The 20,585-nt window shown below is 39.4% G+C and overlaps 1 protein-coding gene across 6 annotated transcripts in view; it reads left to right on the top strand.

Moving 5' to 3' along the window:
- The window catches only part of C2CD5 (C2 calcium dependent domain containing 5), a 584,106-nt gene that overhangs the window by 209,031 nt on the left and 354,490 nt on the right, over positions 1-20,585 (top strand). For all 6 annotated transcript variants that reach the window (XM_053719104.1, XM_053719103.1, XM_053719107.1 and 3 more), the window contains one exon: positions 232-346. In XM_053719104.1, coding sequence (XP_053575079.1) covers positions 232-346 — 115 coding nt within the window. The remainder of the gene's footprint in view (positions 1-231; positions 347-20,585) is intronic.

Below are 20,585 nucleotides of genomic sequence, written 5' to 3'. Positions count from 1 at the left end.
TGCAGTTATCATGTCCTCACTATGTTTACTATCATTTTATTTGTTAATGAAATGAAAGGGATCAACAAAATGATGTTTGCTTAAAAAAAGATGCTATATGTCATAAACAAGGTCTGCAGCCTTTGCTCATCGTTAAAAATGCTGCCTAACTATATTTACATTAGCTGATTATTTCATTGTAGGACAGAGTTTAGGAAACGGCAATCACTTTATTTTTATTTATTTTTTCAGATGAGCCAGAAACAAGAGACGCTTGGTGGTCAGAGATACGACAAGAGATAAAATCCCACGCCAGGGCACTGGGGTGTCACGCTGTAGTAGGCTACAATGAGTCGACTAGTATTTGGTAAGTTAGTGACATAAGATGCACCGGTTTATGATGACTTGATGTATTGTGTGACCTCAGCACCGCCTCTGTATGTGTATGTACCTTTTATATTAAATTATGATTGAACCACAAGAGTCGGGACTGTAAAGACTCCAGTATGTGCCACCTATCAAAACAACGCTGCACTCATAATAGTGACACTGTTTTGCCCCTGGTCAGAATATTGCATATTTTTATGGCATTTTGTTCATCATGCACATGACATGTCTTAGTACTGATATTTTAATGCTAAATTGGACCTAAGCTCCTTTAGTTAAGTTAATAGTAAATCATAGTGCGTCAACACCTTTTTAGAAAAAAAAGTTGTGTTTGAGAGTCCAGAAACTTGTGACTGTTGGAATATACATTCCTACCAGGAGGGGGCAAATTTTCCCAAACCTCAAATGCCTATAAATACCCCGCCCAACTCACTCATACCGCAGTTTTATAAACTTTGCCTCCTTAGGAGGTGCTGAAGCATGATGTGCTTGATTCTTCAGTGAAAGACGCTTCTGAGCATATTGAAGCCCAGTTCCTCTTTAAGTGCAGTGTTTGAGGGATGTGAAGGGAGTTTTGCCTGATGACACCATGTTTTCACCTATGGCAAATCTATTCTTAAGGCTCTCTGTAAATTCGGTCTCAGGGATTCATCTGCTGTTTCCCTTTACAGATCGACAATATAGTCCTCCACCATTACCTCTGCTGATAAGTTTCAGTATTGGTTTGGCTGTCTGCTATATGTGGATGGGTATCTCAAACAGTAAGTATACATTTCTTTCTTTCATGTAATTGGCAAGAGTCCTTGAGCTAGTGACGTATGGGATATACAATCCTACCAGGAGGGGCAAAGTTTCCCAAACCTCAAAAGGTCTATAAATACACCCCTCACCACACCCATAATTCATTTTTACAAACTTTGCCTCCTATGGAGGTTGTGAAGCAAGTTTGTGCTAAGATTTCTACGTTGATATGCACTTCTCAGCATTTTGAAGCCCGATTCCTCTCAGAATACAGTGAATGTCAGAGGGATGTGAAGGTAGTATTACCTATTGAATGCAATGGTTTTCCTCACGGGGGATCTATTTCATAGGTTCTCTGTTATCGGTCATAGAGATACATCTCCTACCTCCCTTTTCAGATCGACGATATACTCTCATATTCCATTACATCTACTGATAACCGTTTCAGTACTGGTTTGGCTATCTGTTATATGTGGATAGGTGTCTTTTGGTAAGTATGTTTTCATTACTTAAGACACTCTCAGCTATGGTTTGGCACTTTATGTATTTATATAAAGTTCAAAATATATGTATTGTAGTGTACTTATATTTGCCATGATTCAGGTTTTCAGTATATTTCCTATTGCAGACAGTTTCATATCTGGGAAATGTTTTTTTTAGTAAAAATGTAATTCTTACCTGAGGTATTAGGCTCGCAAGGGCGCAAAATGCCAAAGTTTATTGCGTCTTTCTGGGCGCAAGATTTTTTTGGCGCAAAGTTACGTTCGTTGATGCAAATTCGGCATTTTCGTTGTCTTGGTCAACACCGAGTCCTTCACAAGGTTGCGTCATCTATGACATGAGTGTGTCATTTCCGGCCAAATATTGTCATTATTTAAGACCCCATTCCTATATGCCTTTTGCCTTTTTTTCTATCAGAGGGCTATGCTGTTTGCATTTTGTCCCTTTCCTGAAACTGCCATATAAGGAAATTGATAATTTTGCTTTATATGTTGTTTTTTTTCTCTTACATTTGCAAGATGTCTCAATCTGATCCTGTCTCAGAAATCACTTTTGGGACCCTGCTGCCTGATAACAGTTCTACCAAAGCTAAGTGCATTTGTTGTAAATTTGTGGAGGTTATATCTCCTGCTGTGGTTTGTAATAGTTGTCATGATAAACTTTTACATGGAGAGAATGTATCCATCAGTAGTAGTTAATTACCTGTTGCTGTTCCCTCAACATCTAATGCACAAGATATACCTGTATATTTAAAAGAATTTATTTCTGATTCTATTCAGAAGGCTTTGTCTGCCATCCCGCCTTCTAATAAACGTAAAAGGTCTTTTAAAATTTCTCATAAGGTTGCTGAAATTTCAAATGACCGGCAACATGCTGAATTATCCTTCTCTGATGGGGATCTATCTGGTTCAGAAGATCCTGCCTCAGATATTGACACTGACAAATCATCTTATTTATTTAACCCTTTGAGTGCTAAGCACTTTCCCACCTGGGTGCTAAGCACATTTGAAGTTTTTTTAATTTTACATTTTTTAAAATATATTTTTTTTTTAACTTATTTCTTTTTCTTTTCAGATCCCCAAGACTTATACCGTTGGAAAGGTTAGGTGATTACCTTTCCAACGGTGGGTCTTGGGGGTCTGTAGCTGCTTAGATGCCTGAGATACAGTCTTCTAAGCAGCATGCCCCCTTTCCCTATATTGTCCATTGTCTTTTTTAAATAAAGTTGTGCGGTGACGTCATCACGTCATTTACGCGTGACGTCACCATGCAAAACGGAAAGCCCCGGCGATACCGGTGACTCTACAGGCACGATCGCCGGGGTAGGAGTGGGTGGGAGCCACCAGATCTTCCTCAAGCTGGGAGAGTGCTAGCAACGGCTCTGAGCCGTCGTCAGCACCCGAGTGAGAAACTCTGCGACGGCTCAGAGCCGTCGTTAGCACTCAAGGGGTTAAAATAGAGTATATTCATCCTTTGTTAAAAGAAGTGTTGATTACATTGGATATGGAGTAAACTAGTCCTCTTGATATTAAAACTAGTAAATGTTTAAATTCTGTTTATAAACCTCCTGTGGTTATTCCAGAGGTTTTTCCAGTTCCTTATGATATTTCTTATATGATTTCTATGGAATGGAATAGGCCTGGTACTTCTTTTATTCCTTCTTCAAGGTTTAAAAAATTGTATCCTTTGTCAGCAGTTACATTGGAGTTTTGGGAAAAGATCCCCAAAGTTGATGGGGCTATCTCTACTCTTGCTAAACGTACTACAATTCCTATGGAAGACAGTACTTCTTTTAAAGATCCTTTAGATAGGAAACTTGAATCTTATCTAGGGAAAGCCTATTTATATTCAGGTCATCTTCTCAGGCCTGCAATTTCTTTGGCTGATGTTGCAGCTGCTTCAACTTTTTGGTTGGAAACTTTAGCGCAACAAGTATTGGATCATGATTTGTCTAGCATTGTTAACTTGATTCAACATGCTAATAATTTTATTTGTGATGCCATTTTGATCTCAAAATTGATGTTAAATCTATGTCTTTAGCTATTTTAGCTAGAAGAGCTTTGTGGCTTAAATCTTGAAATGCTGACATGACTTCTAAGTCCAGATTGCTATCTCTTTCTTTCCAAGGTAATAAGTTATTTGGTTCTCAGTTGGATTCAATAATTTCAACTGTCACTGGGGGGAAGGGAATTTTCTTGCCACAGGATAAAAGACCTAAGGGTAAATCTAAAGCTTCTAACCGTTTTCGTTCCTTTTGACAAAATAAGGAACATAAACCTAATCCCTCCCCCAAGGAATCTGTTTCCAAATGGAAGCCTTCCTCGAATTGGAATAAATCCAAGCCATTTAAGAGATCAAAGCCAGTCCCCAAGTCCGCATGAAGGTGCGGCCTCATTCCAGCTCAGCTGGTAGGGGGCAGATTAAGATTTTTTCAGAGATGTTTGGACCAATTCGGTCCAAAATCAATGGCTTCAGAGTATTGTCTCTCAGGGGTACAGAATAGGATTCAGAGTAAAGACCGCCTGTGAGAAGATTTTTTCTATCATGCATCCCTGCAAACCCAGTAAAGGCTCAGGCTTTCCTGAAGTGTGTTTTAGACCTGGAGTTATCAGGGGTAATCATGCCAGTTCCGTTTCAGGAACAGGGTCTGGGGTTTTATTCAAATCTATTCATTGTCCCAAAGAAAGAAAATTCATTCAGACCAGTTTTGGATCTAAAAATTTTAAATCGATATATAAGAGTACCAACTTTCAAAATGGTGACTATAAGGAATATTCTGCCCTTTGTTCAGCAAGGGCATTATATGTCTACAATAGACCAGATCACTATCAGTTCCTGAGATTCTCTTTTCTAGACAAGCATTACCAATTTGTTGCTCTTCCTTTTGGCTTAGCGACAGCTCCAAAAATCTTTTCAAAGGTTCTCGGTGCCCTACTCTCTGTAATCAGAGAGCGGGGTATTGCTGTGTTTCCTTATTTGGACGATATCTTGGTACTTGCTCAGTCTTTACGTTCTGCAGAATCTCAAACGAATCAACTAGTGTTGTTTCTACAAAGACATGATTGGAGGATCAATTTACCAAAAGGTTCTTTGATTCCTCAGACAAGGGTAACCTTTTTAGGTTTCCAGATAGATTCAGTGTCCATGACTTTGTCTCTAACGGACAAGAGACATTTGAAATTGGTTGCAGCCTTCAGTCTCAGTCATTCCCTTCAGTAGCTATGTGCATGGAAGTTTTAGTTCTCATGACTGCAGCATCGGACGCTATCCCCTTTGCTCATTTTCATATGAGACCTCTTCAGCTTTGTATGCTGAACCAATTGGGCAGGGATTATACTCAGATATCACAATTAATATCCCAACATTCAACTCTCTCTGACTTGGTGGTTAGACCATCATCGTTTAATTCAGGGGGCCTCTTTTGTTCGTCCTACTTAGACTATGATCACAACAGATGCAAGTCTTTCAGGTTGGGGAGCTGTATCTCTGACAGCACAACGGGTTTGGGAACCTCAAAAGGCGAGGTTACCAATCAATATTTTAGAACTCCGTGCTATTTTCAGGGCTCCTCAGGTTTGGCCTCTGTTAAAGAGAGAACCATTTATTTGTTTTCAGACGGACAATATCACAACTGTGGCATATGTCAATCATCAGGGTGGGACTTGCAGTCCCCTAGCTATGAAAGAAGTATCTCGGATACTTTCTTGGGCAGAATCCAGCTCTTGTCTAATTTCTGCAGTGCATATCCCAGGTGTAGACAATTGGGAAGCGGATTATCTCAGCCGTCACACCTTACATCCGGGGGGAGTGGTCTCTCTATCCAGATGTATTTTGTCAGATTGTACAGATGTGGGGTCTTCCAGAAATAGATCTGATGGCTTCTCATCTAAACAAGAAACTTCCCAGGTACCTGTCCAGGTCCAGGGATCCTCAGGTGGAGATGGTGGATGCTTTAGCAGTTCCTTGGTTTTACCAACCTGCTTATATCTTTCCGCCTCTAGTTCTTCTTCCAAGAGTGATCTCCAAGATTATTATGGAACAATCATATGTGTTTCTGATAGCACCAGTGTGGCCTCACATGTTTTGGTATGCAGATCTTGTTCGTATGTCCAGTTGCCAGCCTTGGCCACTTCCTCTAAGACCAGACCTTCTGATATTCACTGTTTTGTTCAGGCTTTGGTTCGTATCAAGCCTGTTATTAAATCACTCTTAATTTGGTTTTTGAAGACTTTGCAGGCTCCTCCTTTTGAGCCAATGCATTCTTTGGATATTACACTACTTTCTTGGAAAGTGTTGTTTCTTTTGGCTATCTCTTCAGCTAGAAGAGTTTCTGAATTGTCTGCTCTCTCTTGTGAGTCTCCTTTTCTGATTTCCCATCAGGATAAGGCTGTTTTGCGGACTTCATTTAAATTCATTCCTAAGGTTGTGAATTCTAACAACATTAGTAAGGAAATTGTTGTTCCTTCCTTGTGTTCTAATCCCAAGAATGCTCTTAAAAGATCTTTGCATTCTTTGGATGTTGTAAGAGCTTTGAAATATTATGGTGAAGCTACTAAAGATTTCAGGAAGACTTTTAGTCTATTTGTTGTCTTCTCTGGTTCTAGGAAAGGTCAGAAAGCTTCTGCCATTTGTTTGGCATCTTGGTTAAAGCTTTTGATTCATAAAGCTTATTTGGAGGATACTGTATTTACTAAATTTTACCATTTTGATGCATTTGCTTCTTCTGAAGTAGTCTTTTGGTAGAATATTTATGAGAAAAACTTATTTTTTTGTAGATTTAATTTTTTTTTGTTTTTATTTTATCCCTCCCTTTCTAGTGACTCTTCTGTGGACTTCCACATCTTGGGTATTTCTATCCCATACGTCACTAGCTCATGGACTCTTGCTAATTACATGAAAGAAAACATAATTTATGTAAGAACTTACCTGATAAATTCATTTCTTTCATATTAGCAAGAGTCCATGAAGCCCACCCTTTTTTATTGTGGTTTTGATTTTTGTATAAAAAGCACAATTTTATTTCCAGTTCCTCTTTTTGTATGCTTTTTTACTCCTTATTTTATCACCCCACTACTTGGCTATTCGTTAAACTAAGTTGTGGGTGTGGTGAGGGGTGTATTTATAGGCATTTTGAGGTTTGGGAAACTTTGCCCCTCCTGGTAGGATTGTATATCCCATACTTCACTAGCTCATGGACTCTTGCCAATATGAAAGAAATGAATTTATCAGGTAAGTTCTTACATAAATTATGTTTTTATACATACTATCTTAAAATAAACTTTATTTAACTGTCAAATCTACTTTTGTCACTTTGTCTGTACTTTTGTCACTTTGTTCAGACCATGTGGGTGCTCCCGTTTTCCAGTACTTTGCTATACTTGTTCTAGTTATGGTGCATAGTATTCTGATGAAAGCATTAATATAGTTATTGAATGCGGGTAGATTGTCATGTAAAAGAGCTTGTGGTATTTCTAGGTTTATATTTTCATCTAGTAGAGCACTCAGAAGCCTAGAAAGGTCCTTCCATATAACACTAACCCTGGGGCATTCCCACCACATATGGAGGTAGGTTCCCACCTCTCCGCACCCCCTGTAGCAAAGTCTAGACCCATTCTTAACAGAGTGACCCGTTTGAATGGGAGTCAAGTACCACCTTAAGGAGGTCTTGATGATGTTCTCTCTCAGTAGATTCTTACTCGTCATTAAACAGCCTGTCCCAATGTTCTTGTTCTTTTTCCACACCCAGATCAGCCTCCCATCTGAGTATTAGAGGAGATTTGGATTTAAGTTAAGCTATATGCAAGTCAAGATATATTTGTGATATTGCGTGTTTAGGTCTGTTGGAGATACAGTCTTTCCAGATTTGTGGTAGGGTGTATAGTACATTTTGGAAATGTATGCGCGAATCGCAGATGCAATTTGTAAGTATAGGAACCACTGTAGTGGCAACAGTTCTATTTTTTGCCTCAATTGTGAGTAATAGATAGGGAACCCACTTTTAACAAGATCCGCGACTCTATAGAGTCCTTTATTTTCCCATTTGCTTATTAATGGTCTGTAATCTGAGACTATCAAATATTTTAAGGGTTTTTTCAAAGAATTTGCAGGGAAAATGTTGGGGATCTTAAGAGCAGAGTGCCATTCTTGTATTGAAAGTTTAGTAATTGGAGAGTATTGTGTTGTTCCATATGATGTCCTCTGGGGAATTGAGTATCCCCAACTTAGATTCTAAAGCCGGCCAGAGGATGTTGTTATCTCTCCTGCCACATAGGGAAATTTGAAGCTCGGTAGTAATCAATTGTCTGTGTCGTGTGAGAACCTGATAAGGGATCCTAGCCTGTTTCCTGTCCCTGAGAAAGCTGTGCAATGCCGATTTAATTGATTCAAGGTCCTGTTTGTTGACTTTGATTGGTGGAACTCTGAATAAATATAATAATCTTGGCAAAATGTTCATTTTAATGGAAGTTAGTCTTCCATACCAGGAGAAATTATATGTCTACCATCTGTTAAGGTCTGAGCGAATTTTCTTAAATAGCGGGATATAGTTGTGTTTGTAAACTCTGGAGTAATGGGGTGTTAAGTTTATTCCTAGGTATTTTATACTATTTTTAGCCCATCTGAATTCAAAGTTAGTTTTGATAAGTTTAATTGTGTGTTTTGGGAGTCTAATGGGAAGGGCCTTGTGACGGACCCTTCGGTCAGGACTGAAAGCATTAACTTTATTTTCTAAATACAAGTTGCTGGCTCCAGCCATAATTTAGTTAGTGATAAGAATTCCATTGTTTAATCACCTCCAGAGTCAGACTGTTGGTGATAAGGACTCCATTGTGTCTTATGTTTAACTTGATATCTGCCTAAGTAAAGTAATGTATTCTATTGTATCATGTAAAAGGGCGTGTTCCCTCCATGTAATGTACAACAGTCTTTCAACCCCCCCATTTGGGGTCAAACCTGTATAAATACTAGGTGAGTGCAAATGGAAAAAATTAGAAAGGGATAGGAATGACTTAATAGAACAAACTAAAGAATTGAAAGACAAGATCGAAAATGCAAATAAAGGTACATCACATTCAGATGATTGGAATAAACACAATTATAACAATCAACAACACTCCAGAGGTCATACATCACTGAACACACCTAAAGATAGAACTTTTAACACATATGGGAATAGAAATATATACAATGGTAAGCCAGAGAACTCTTATGATATACAATATCCTGAATATTATCAGTCCAATACCAATTGGAGGGATCGTTCCAATTATGGATATAAAGCTCCTTTTCAACAATATCACAGTAACTATAAACATCAAAATAGAACATATCAAGAACATTCTGATTACGGCAACAGAATGCCCCAGAATTATAGAAACACATATAGAAATGATTATAGGCCACACTACTATGACAATAGGAATCGTAATAACTCCAACTATTGGCAAAATCCAATACAACCAAGAAATCAATATTATGACCCAAATAACGAATACTATGACAATAGGAGAAATAGATCGAGGAAGGATAGTTGGCATCTAGATACCAACAATAGATTTTCAGCTTTAGATAATGAATGTGAAATTGGAACAATTAATAACGGAAAAGATTTTTTAGGACACAGCCCTCCGAGGGAGGGCACCTCAAAGAGTCTTACAGCTCTAGAGAAGAGAGAGAGAACATACACCCCATTAAACATAAAAAAAAGACAACTAGAGGACAAAGAGGAGGAAAGAATAGAAGGAGAGGCAAAGAGAGTGAGATAATAACTGAGAATACAGGCATTTTCAATCTGAGCAATAAAGAATTAGATAATGACGAAAAAAGGATATTGTCATTAGGTTTATCTTTTGCCCCTACCACAAATTTGAACAAATTCAACACCCACATTCATATAAAACAATTCACCAGAAAGTTAACGTTGAAACGTTATTTTTTGAAAAATCCCATAGAAAGACAGGTAAATCCATCAAAATTTCCAAAAAATATAATAGCTAATGATGGTAAGAGAATCTATACTAATCTCAAACCGACTTCCAAATTTTACCCTTCATATGCTAAAGGGTCCAATATAGAAACCTTTGAAAAAATGGTCCTACAAGATCTGAAAGACTTTAATCCCAAGAAATCGAAACCTAACTTCAACCTATCAAAAAAAGACAAAGAGATCATAGACAAACTACAAAAAAACAAAGATGTGATCATAAAGCCAGCTGATAAGGGTGGGGGGGTTGTCATTATGAATAGAACAAACTATATCGCAGAAGCAAATAGAATATTGAATGATCCTAAGACGTACAAAACATTAGAATTAAATCCGATTAAAAAAATCAAAAAAAGCTTACTCTGTATATTGGAGGAAGGAAAAGATGGGGGCATTATTAACGATAATGAATTTAATTATCTATATCCTGAGTTTCCCAGAACCCCCATCTTTTACTTTCTCCCGAAAATTCACAAAGATCTTATTAACCCTCCGGGGAGACCCATCATATCTGGAATAGGTTCTATAACATCTAACCTTTCCAGATATGTGGATATTTTTCTTCAGAAATATGTGAAAAATTTAAAAACCTATCTTAAAGACTCTACTCAAGTATTACAATTAATAGAAAAAATTAAATGGGAAGACAATTATATACTTGCTACTAGCGATGTTACATCCCTTTACACAATTATTGACCATGAACAGGGCCTTAAGGCCATTGAAAATACCCTTGAATTAGACAAAGACATAGATATACATCTTAGACAGTTTATTTTAAAGGGAATAAAATTTATATTAGAAAACAATTATTTTGAGTTCAATGGAAAATATTATCTTCAACTAGAGGGTACCGCGATGGGCACGAGGTTCGCGCCAAGTTATGCCAATATATTCATGGGAGACTGGGAGGATAATTTCCTTAGGTCACATGAATTTGGCGCGGACCTCGTGCTCTTCAAGAGGTATATAGACGATATACTAATTATATGGAAAGGTTCTGAGGAAAATCTAAAATTGTTCTTTCAAGCAATGAATAATAATGATAAAAATCTCCATTTCACTTATCACTACAGTAACACTTCCATCTCCTTTCTGGATTTAGAAATATTTGCAGATGAAAGTAGTCTAGCTACCAGAACGTACTTCAAACAAGTAGATTGTAATGGGTACGTCCACAAAAAGAGTTGCCACCATGAGAGATGGAAAGGTAATATACCTATAGGCCAGTACCTTAGAATTAAGAAAAATTGTTCAAGGCTTATAGATTTTGAAACCCAAGTAAATGTTCTCCAACAAAGATTCCATGAAAGAGGTTACAGTGAACTAGAACTAGAAGGAGCCATGACTAGAGCTAAGACTACTGAACGAAGTTCTCTCTTACAATATAAAGAGAAAAGTACATTGGACATAAGAGATAATAAAAATGAATATGATGTAGCGCTAATAACTAACTACAACGATGACCACCAAACATTACGGAAAATCATTACAAAACACTGGCATATAGTCAAAAAAGATCCCTTGATAGGAGACCTCTTAGCATATAAACCGAAAATCATCTTCAGGAAAGCTAGGAATTTAAAACAAATTCTTGCTCCCAGTGTTTTACAAAAAGAAAACACCACTATGGTAGACCAAGATCTTAGAGGGAATAATTTGAAAGGTTTTTTCCCCTGTATTTCCTGCAGGGCCTGTAAATATAGTAGCAAAATTAGTTCTATCCAGATAACAGGCACAAATGAAAATTTCAAAATTAAAGACACAATAAGATGTTCAAATAAAGGCATTATATATCTTTTAAAATGTTCATGTGATCTGTTTTACATTGGAGAAACAACTAGACTTCTATGTGACAGGATCAGAGAACATCTCTGTAATATTGAAAAGGGTAATTTAGACACTCATTTATACAAACACTTCAGAGAGATACATAAAAATAAATTAGAGCACTTAAAATTCTGGGGAATATGTAAGGTCAGAGGTGACTGGAGAGGGGGTAATTTTGAAAGTAAGCTACTGAAAAAAGAAGCTGAACTAATCTATAAATTCGATACCCTCTTCCCCCGAGGCCTAAACTCCGAAATAGACCTGTCCCCTTTTCTAGGAGTCAAAATCTAATTTTTAAAAAATTTAATTAACTCTTACTGTCTTTTAAATAGAGAAATATAAGGTGAACTATTTTAAACTCCTTTATAAAAAAATTCTTTTACCTTAGTTTAATGATACATTGAATAATGACTATAAGTCAATATATTAAAATTTTAAACTAATTTAAATGTAACACAAAAGATATTAAACATTTTTTAGATTTTCATGACAATATCCTTAGAAGATTGTTAGGAATACATCAGATCAGTCCACGATCCCACCCTGCCTATGAGATTAGACTGATTTATTTAAGACTTCCTTTTTTATCTAGTGCTGAATAAAAATGAAATAAAATTAAAAGCAATATTTTACATCCTCATTATTTTCTAATTTTATTTTTTATATATTTCCAATTTTTATAATTAGGATTTATCAGATAATGAATTTTTAGAATTAATGAATTATATAACCTCTATTTTATTTTTTCTACTGTTAGTCTGATTCGACATACCATACAAATCAAATTAAAAATTATTTTGTCTAATATGGAATACCACCTCTGGTTTTATCACCTTTATTTTCTCTTTATAAGCTGTTTTGTTCATTTTGAGCGTAAAAAAACTCTTTATTTAACAAAAACACACCATCACAAGACTCAACACTTATTCTTGGAAAGCAAACATGATCGTCTGGTCTAAACTAAATATACCACCTTAAATAAAACTATTAAGAATTTGGATCAAATTCCACCTTTTATTGGAAAAGCGTCACACCAATCAGCACACTCCGATGAATATTTAAACTCTGTCCCGGGAACATACTGGCATCTTGAAAAAGCCCTGCTAATGGGTGAAACGCGTAGACTGATTTCCAGTTGTTCCCTGCAAAGGACTCTACTTTATCTCTTATCTAGGTACCTAGTCAAGAATTTCTAACCCGCGCGTGATTCACGCTAAGTGCGGACCTGCGGATCTCAGAAATTGGAGTGACAAGCTGTTTCCATACATGCTGACCGGGTTCAGCTCCAGCAAGTGACAAGAGCAAAATAACAGTGGAGGATACCGCTTACCTGGACATACATCTGACAGTGTGAGTCTAAAAAGATCGTAATAATCCTCTTTACTCTAAGGTGTGTATTTTGACTGTTTGAACCACATCATAAAGAGTCACACAAGGAATAAGAACACAATTTCTCTATGTTATAACCATACGATGGACAGTAACACGTTTTTTCCTTGATCAGCCTATATAAGGAACATTGTTTCAAAAGTGCAGCTACTCACTTAAGTGTAGCCAATCTCACTGGATTAATAACGCTCATTGAACTTATGAACATATTTTACTAGTTCAAGTACATATTTTTATCTTTTTAAAGGTGGTAATCCAGTCTATTTTTACTTTTTATTTTTATTTTCTTAAGGGAGACGTCCCTTTTTCTTAACATTGTTATATGAACTGTATTTATAATTGTGAAGTAAAGTTATTAATTTGCACTCTGTTGTTTTTAATACTTTTGACTAAGTGTGGTGGGATCTTAGCTTTAGCGCCCTCTTATTCTTTCTAATCTGTATAAATACTAGGCATCTAGCCTTTAATAAATGTCATTCTGGTTTAAACCTGAAAACTGGCTGGGTTGTGAATTGCTTATTCCCTGTTCAGGACATTGTTCCCTGGTGTTAACCCTTGGTATCCTGTTGGTACCGTAACAATTGGTGGCAAGCGACGGAATGAACCTTATCGCCCAGAAGAGCAACTACACAAGGCAGTAACCTCAGGAAGAGGAGGATTATTACAATACTGACTAAGATGGAAGGAGTACCAGGGACCGAAGGAACCAATGGGCCCAGCATATCAGACAGAACCCCTGAAGAAGCAAGCTTTGATCGGGCGGTTAAAATAAGACTGGCACATTATGGCCCCAACCCATCTGCGGAAATTATCGACCGGGTCATAGCAGCTGTGGAGGCCAACCTACTTCGCCAAAGCGGCGCTGCAGCAGCCCAAGTCACAGCAACCCGAGTGGAAAAGGGAAAAGTAAATTTTGCAGCTTTTAAAAACTTCCTGGAAACAGAAGGAGAGATTGATGGGTACCTTGCGGATTTTGAGAGGCAATGTGCACTACACAAGGTACCCGCAGAGGACTGGGTCACGATATTATCGGGAAAATTATCCGGACGGGCCAGTGAGGCTTTTCGGGCCATTCCAGATGAGGAAGTTGGGGATTATAATACTGTGAAAGAGGCTCTGCTCTCCAGGTATGCAGTTACACCGGAGGCATACCGGAGGCGGTTCAGAGACACTGTTAAATTAGCTGGTGATTCCTACGTTGAGTGGGCATGTAAGGTGCACCGCACAGCAGCTCACTGGATAGCGGAGTGCCAAGCCGTATCTGGGGAAGAGGTGCTGCAGCTATTCCTGTTGGAACATTGCTTTGACAAGTTATCAGCAGGAGTTAGAGAGTGGGTTCGGGACCGTAAACCCTCCACCCTGCATGAAGCTGCTCGCCTAGCAGATGAGTATACGGATGCCCGTAAACTGGACACTGCTACCACTAAGCCCTCTGCTAGAGTGGAGTACAGACCCCCAGTCACCCCAGCAGCTGCCAGTTACCAACCCCCGGCGCACCGCTATACCACACGGCCTCTGGCCACGAACTACCCTCAGAGAGCCCGGTTCAATTCGCGGGGCTACTCACAACCGATTCGGTGCTTTGGATGTAAGCAACTAGGGCACAAAAGACCAGAGTATGCCCTAAATGCAGCGAACCAAGCACAGTCCTGGAGAAGACCTGCCGGCGGAATCACACGTAACCCTCAGCCTGCGGCCTGCTACGTAGAGGCGCAAGAATGCTGGGGCATCCTACATGAGGCAGACCTTGTGCCAGCTGCCCACCGAAATAACCGGCAACTGGTTAAAGTGAATGGGAAGGAGGTCAGTGGTCTACGGGATACTGGTGCTACCATGACCTTGCTTCGAAAGAACTTGGTGTCTGAGAAACAGCACACTGGAGACACTGTGGCTGTGAGGGTAGCAGGGGGCACTGTGTTCCGCCTACCTGTTGCCAGGGTACATTTGTATTGGGGAGTGGGCGCTAGACCTGTGAATGTGGGGGTCATGAAGGATTTACCCGCTGATGTTCTCCTTGGAAATAACTTGGCCCTCCTTGTTTCTGCCTATGCTCCCATGGGTCCCGCTGATGTTAACCCTGTGACTACCCGTGCTCAGATCCGTGCAGCAGAGACTGACCCCCCTGCTACTAAGCCCCAGGGCGCTGAGCTCAGTAAATCTCGATCCGCTATTGATACGTGGAAGTCCCGTTACAATGCGCTGATGAAGGAGAAGAGGAGCGCAGAGGAAAAAGCACGTTTAGCACATGAATCTCTGCTAGACAAGCTGCACCGACAGACTGCAGAAAACACCAGCTCGAGAGTGGAACATGAAACCTTAAAGACAAACTTAGCGACACTTGAGGAGAAGCTGACGCTGGCTCATAGTGAGGTGCAGCAATTCAAGGGCACCCTATGTCAGTATGAAGGGATTGTGGATACCTATAAAGTGCAGGTACAGAAAACTCGTAAAGAAGCTGATGGAATGACATCCCTATACTCTCTTACAATTTTAAACGAGTGGAGACTAGTTTTAAATATTTGGGGGTGCGTCTTTCAAAAAACCCAGCGGATTGGTATAATCTGAACTATGCACCTCTCAAAAGTAACGCAACGGAACTTGTGGCCAGCTGGGCCAAGCTACCACTGTCTATCTCAGGCAGAATAAGTCTCATCAAAATGGTGTTGTTCCCCAAGTTGCTATACACGATGCAGATGTTACCATTGCTGCTACATAAGGCAGATGTGAAGTTCTGGAGATCCCTTTTCCTTGATTTTACGTGGATGGGGAAAAAACATAGAATCCACTCAACCAGAATGATGAGCACAATAGACGCGGGAGGCCTCGCAGTCCCCAATGTAGAATTATACTGCTGGGCAGCACAGGCGAAATATGTCCTAGATTATGTCACAGGGCAGTCCCGCTTTGCGATAGCTGACCTGGAACAACAAATTGTCGAACCCTGGACACTAGCTGTACTGCCATTCCTGACTACTGACAAAACGGACAAAATACTGACTGGCTACACACTCATACAACAACCTCTTAAAGCATGGGAAAAACTCTGTAAAAGACTAAACTGCCAACACGAACTCAGTAAGTACATTCCACTACAGGGAAACCCAGACTTCCTACCGGGTATGACTACGAAGGTATTTAGAGAGTGGAAGACCTTGGGACTGGATATGATATCTAAAGTTCTTGACAGAGATGGAAAAACAATACACACTTTCGCACATTTACAAGAATCTTACACCCTCCCCCGCACACACCACTTCGCATATCTACAGGTAAAACATTATGCGGCTGAAGTGCTTAAGAGGTCAGAGGTCCTTGAAGACCCTAAGGGGGTAGCACAAATCTGCCACTTATACACGCAGGGGATTACATCTATCTCCCCCATTTACAAAGTGTAACAGGCGCCAGATAATAAAAGCACGACAACTCATATAAGCGCAAAATGGACCGAGATACTAGGAACACAAATAAATGAGGAGCAGGTACAGGAGAGCATTCAAAAAGTAAGAAAAGCCACATTATCAATGGATCTTAGAGAAATGCATACTAGAATGCTCGAATTAGCCTATATTACTCCAATACTCTATAGAAAATGGGAAACTGCACACACTGGGAACTGTCCTAGATGCACGCAGACTCAGGCTGACTTGATGCACATGCTTTGGTCCTGCCCCAAATTGACCAAGTTCTGGGGCATGATACACCACTGGCTAAAGACCCTAAACATTCCAATGGGCACACTCACACCTCCAATGATCACACTACTAGACTGTCAAAGCCGAGACAGAAACACAACCCCATTTGTAAACAATGTCCTACTGTTAGCAAGGAAAATTATCTTTAGAAAATGGAGAGACAGTGAGCCACCAACACTAGCGCAACTAAAAAGAGAAATACTTACACAACTCTTGTATGAACAAATAGACACTATGGGAGACATTGCCACACGTACTGCTCGATTTATGAAGAAATGGGGAGTGTATATTCAGACTCTAGAAACCTCACAACAAGTGAAGATACTATATCCTATACGCAACTCAGAATACATTCTGGAAGCACAGGTTAGAGGCGAGTGGAGACTGGATTTTGAATGATACAGTAGCTATTTGCAATTCTGTAGGAACAGGCATTGAAAGGAGAATCTGACACCCCGGGGGGGAAGAGTGGATTAGTTGGTCGTACTGTTTTTTGTTTTGTTTTTTTTGGAAAATGTGGGGAGACATGGGAGAGCATATTTGACTGTGGACATTCATTTTCACTGCGGACTATACTTAAACATCCTCTGATACCTTAATTCTATTGTGATATATGCAACAATATTTGTGTTAATATATCTTCCTGAATCATTGTCTATCATGAGAAAAGATGTTTGTACCATGTCTTCCTCACGAAATAAATAAAGAATTTAAAAAAAAAAAGAAGCTGATGGGATTTTGAAGGACTGTTTAGCCCTATTCTGGGCACTGAGGAAGTAGAACCCTTGTTTGTATGGACAGGAAGTCTCTCTCATAACGGGAATACAGATGGATTGTCTTAGCAAACTGACATGCCTACCACCTCCTAGTCCGGTCATCCCCAGGTTGACCCGCCAAAGGGTCAAGCCGGGTCTGCCGGAGTGTTCCAAAAGGGGGGAGCTATGTGACGGACCCTTCGGTCAGGACTGAAAGCGTTAACTTTATTTTCTAAATACAAGTTGCTGGCTCCAGCCATAATTTAGTTAGTGATAAGAATTCCATTGTTTAATCACCTCCAGAGTCAGACTGTTGGTGATAAGGACTCCATTGTGTCTTATGTTTAACTTGATATCTGCCTAAGTAAAGTAATGTATTCTATTGTATCATGTAAAAGGGCGTGTTCCCTCCATGTAATGTACAACAGTCTTTCAACCCCCCCATTTGGGGTCAAACCTGTATAAATACTAGGCATCTAGCCTTTAATAAATGTCATTCTGTTTTAAACCTGAAAACTGGCTGGGTTGTGAATTGCTTATTCCCTGTTGGTACCGTAACAGGCCTCACACTTGTCTAGATTAATTTTATACCCTGAGATAGAGGAAAACTCATGAATAGTGTTATACAGGTTAGGGAGCGTCAGGAGTGGTTTAGTTATTGTCAGCAAAATGTCGTCTGCAAACAGGGTTATCTTATGCGTGAACCTCCCAATCTGCAGTCCTGCTATGTCTGGGTTATTCCTAATAGAGGCCGCTAGTGGCTCTATGCATAACGCAAACTGAAGTGGTGAGAGGGGACATCCCTGTCTGGTTCCGTTTCGAATCTGAATTGTTTTGGATTTGTGTCCAATTGCTCTAACTCATGCTGTGGGGTTGGAGTAAACATTCCGAAGCGCTGTAAGAAAGGATCCATGAATCCCCATTTTCTCCAGTACCGTCCACATGTACTGCCAGTCCACTCTGTCGAATGTCCTATCCGCATCCAGTGACAGAAGCAGAGAAGGCACTCCATTGTCTATCAGATGATCCGCCACCGCCGTCATTCTCCGTACATTGTCAGGAGCCTCCCTCCCTGTAATAAAGCCTACTTGGTCTGGATGCACTATCGTCTGGATTATTTGTTTGTCTGTTGGCCAATATTTTTGTCACTATTTTTACGTCCTGGTTTATAAGGGATATAGGTCTGTAATTGGAGCAATATTTTGGGTTCTTCCCTGGTTTTGGTAATACAGCTATCTTGGCTTGGAGTAATTCTATTGGGATTTCATGGCCTTCCATGATATGGTTAGCGAACTTAACCAAATGGGGGACTAAAGCTGATTTAAATAATTTATAGTACTCACTTGGGAACCCATCTGGTCCCGGTGCCTTCCCTGGTTTGAGATACTTAAGAACTGCTAAGATTTCTCCCTGGGAAACTTTGGCATTTAATGTTTCACAGTCTCTCTCTGTGATTTTGCCTAACTTAGCGGTCTCTAAAAAGTTTTGCTGCATTTGTTGGGTGGTGTATCTATGGTTTACTTTATTGCCATCATATAGACATCCATAATAGTTTGCAAACGTATCTACAATCTCCTGTGGATGAGAGGTTAAATGACCCATTGTGTTCTGTAAGAGGAAGCTTGCTGGGAGTCTCCAATTTTTTTGGCCAAATATTTGTCTGGTTTATTTGTTTTCAGTCTGTGTGCCATCTTAATGGAGTTCTCGTTTAGGTATTTTGCTAGAGTTTGTCTTTTAAGTTGTAGTGAGTGAAGGGTTGCTGTGAAGAGAGTCAATTTGTGTGAGCGCTCTAGTTCCTCTATCTCAGTGTACAGTTGTGATAAATGTGTGTTGATTTTTTTTCTTATATATGTTTTTTTCTTTGATGAGTAAGCCCCGGACTACCGATTTATGCGCAGCCCAGACTGATATGGGATTAGAAGTTGTGTCTAGGTTAATGCTCCAGTATTCTCCCAATGCCCTGAGTAGTTTGGGGTTTTTTTAAGCAAGAAGGATCATATGTCCAGGTTTGCAATCTATTTAGGTCCCGCAGTTCCCCTAATTGTACCTGAGTTATGGAGTGGTCTGACCATACGCATGTGTGGATACTGGCTGACCTAAGAACCGGTTGTAATATCTGACTAATAAATATATAATCTAATTTGGAGTATGATTTGTGGGCTGCTGAATAGAACGTAGTTTCTGTGGTTATGCCGTACTGTGTTTTCCAAGTATCAATAAGGGAGTGTGGGCTTAAGAGGTCTATAGTGGCCTTAGCCATAGATCTGAGTCTCTTACCTTTTTTGGAAAGTATGTTGGAGGATTTATGAATAAGGTTTTGGATGTCTAAGTTAAAATCTCCTGCCAGGATAGTAAGCATTTTAGACCAATTGGTTAGTAGATCTGAGATTTTTTTTAAAGAAGTTGTTCTGCTTCTCATTTGGAGCATAACTATTGCATAGTACCACTTCCACTCCCTGCAGCTGGCCCTGTACTAGGATAAACCTTCCCTCATTATCGACTATTGTTTCTACATGTACAAACAGGGAGTGGTGTATCAGTATTGAAACACCCAATTTCTTTGAATTTGATGTGGCATGATAATGTTGTGTATAATCTCGTGTCCAATATTTGGGAATGGAGGAACTAACAAAATGCGTCTCCTGGAGAAACACTATGTTGGCATGTAAATCTCTTGAGATCAGAGTGTAGGCCTCTCACGTTATGTGAGAGTAAGTTGACAGTGGGAAGGGTCATCTTGTGATATGTTAGTAGGGACCTGCTCTGTGACAGGATATGGGAGTTAGTTGGGTCCTCTGTCTTAAAAAGACCCCAGGAGGGAGAGGAAGGTCTACATGACTTGTGAACTGTAGCATATCTACAATAAGGAGTCACCTAAGTCCCATAAACAGGAAAGTGTTTTAATTACCAATATTACATGACTCGTAAGTGGTTGTGATTTGAGGAATACATAGGGACTTATTAACAAACTAACAAACCTAAACAAAAACATATAAACAGTTTTAAACATTAGAAATTGAAGTAAAGTGTTTTAAATACGACTCCAAAAAAAATAGAAAAATAAGAGGAGATTAAAAAGAAAGGTAAGTAATGAAGTACAGAAAAAGAGGCGGGTGGATGAGAAATAAGAAGTAGAGAAAAGAGCTAAGGTAGAGTGTGCAGCCAAGAATACTAGATGAAAGTCGAACTTCGGCTTGGTACTGTGGACAGTAGTGTCCAGAGAGTGGATAGAGAGGCATTTCTGACATCTATTTTCTAGGAATACATGGTCTCATAGGTAAAAAGAAAAGGATATATGCGGAAATGTCCATGGATGCACTCAATGTGTCC

This window comes from Bombina bombina, chromosome 6, assembly GCF_027579735.1.
Source record: "Bombina bombina isolate aBomBom1 chromosome 6, aBomBom1.pri, whole genome shotgun sequence".
NCBI lineage: Eukaryota > Metazoa > Chordata > Amphibia > Anura > Bombinatoridae > Bombina > Bombina bombina.
Note: the sequence above shows the minus strand (reverse complement) of the source record. Positions and strands in the feature narration are given on the sequence as shown.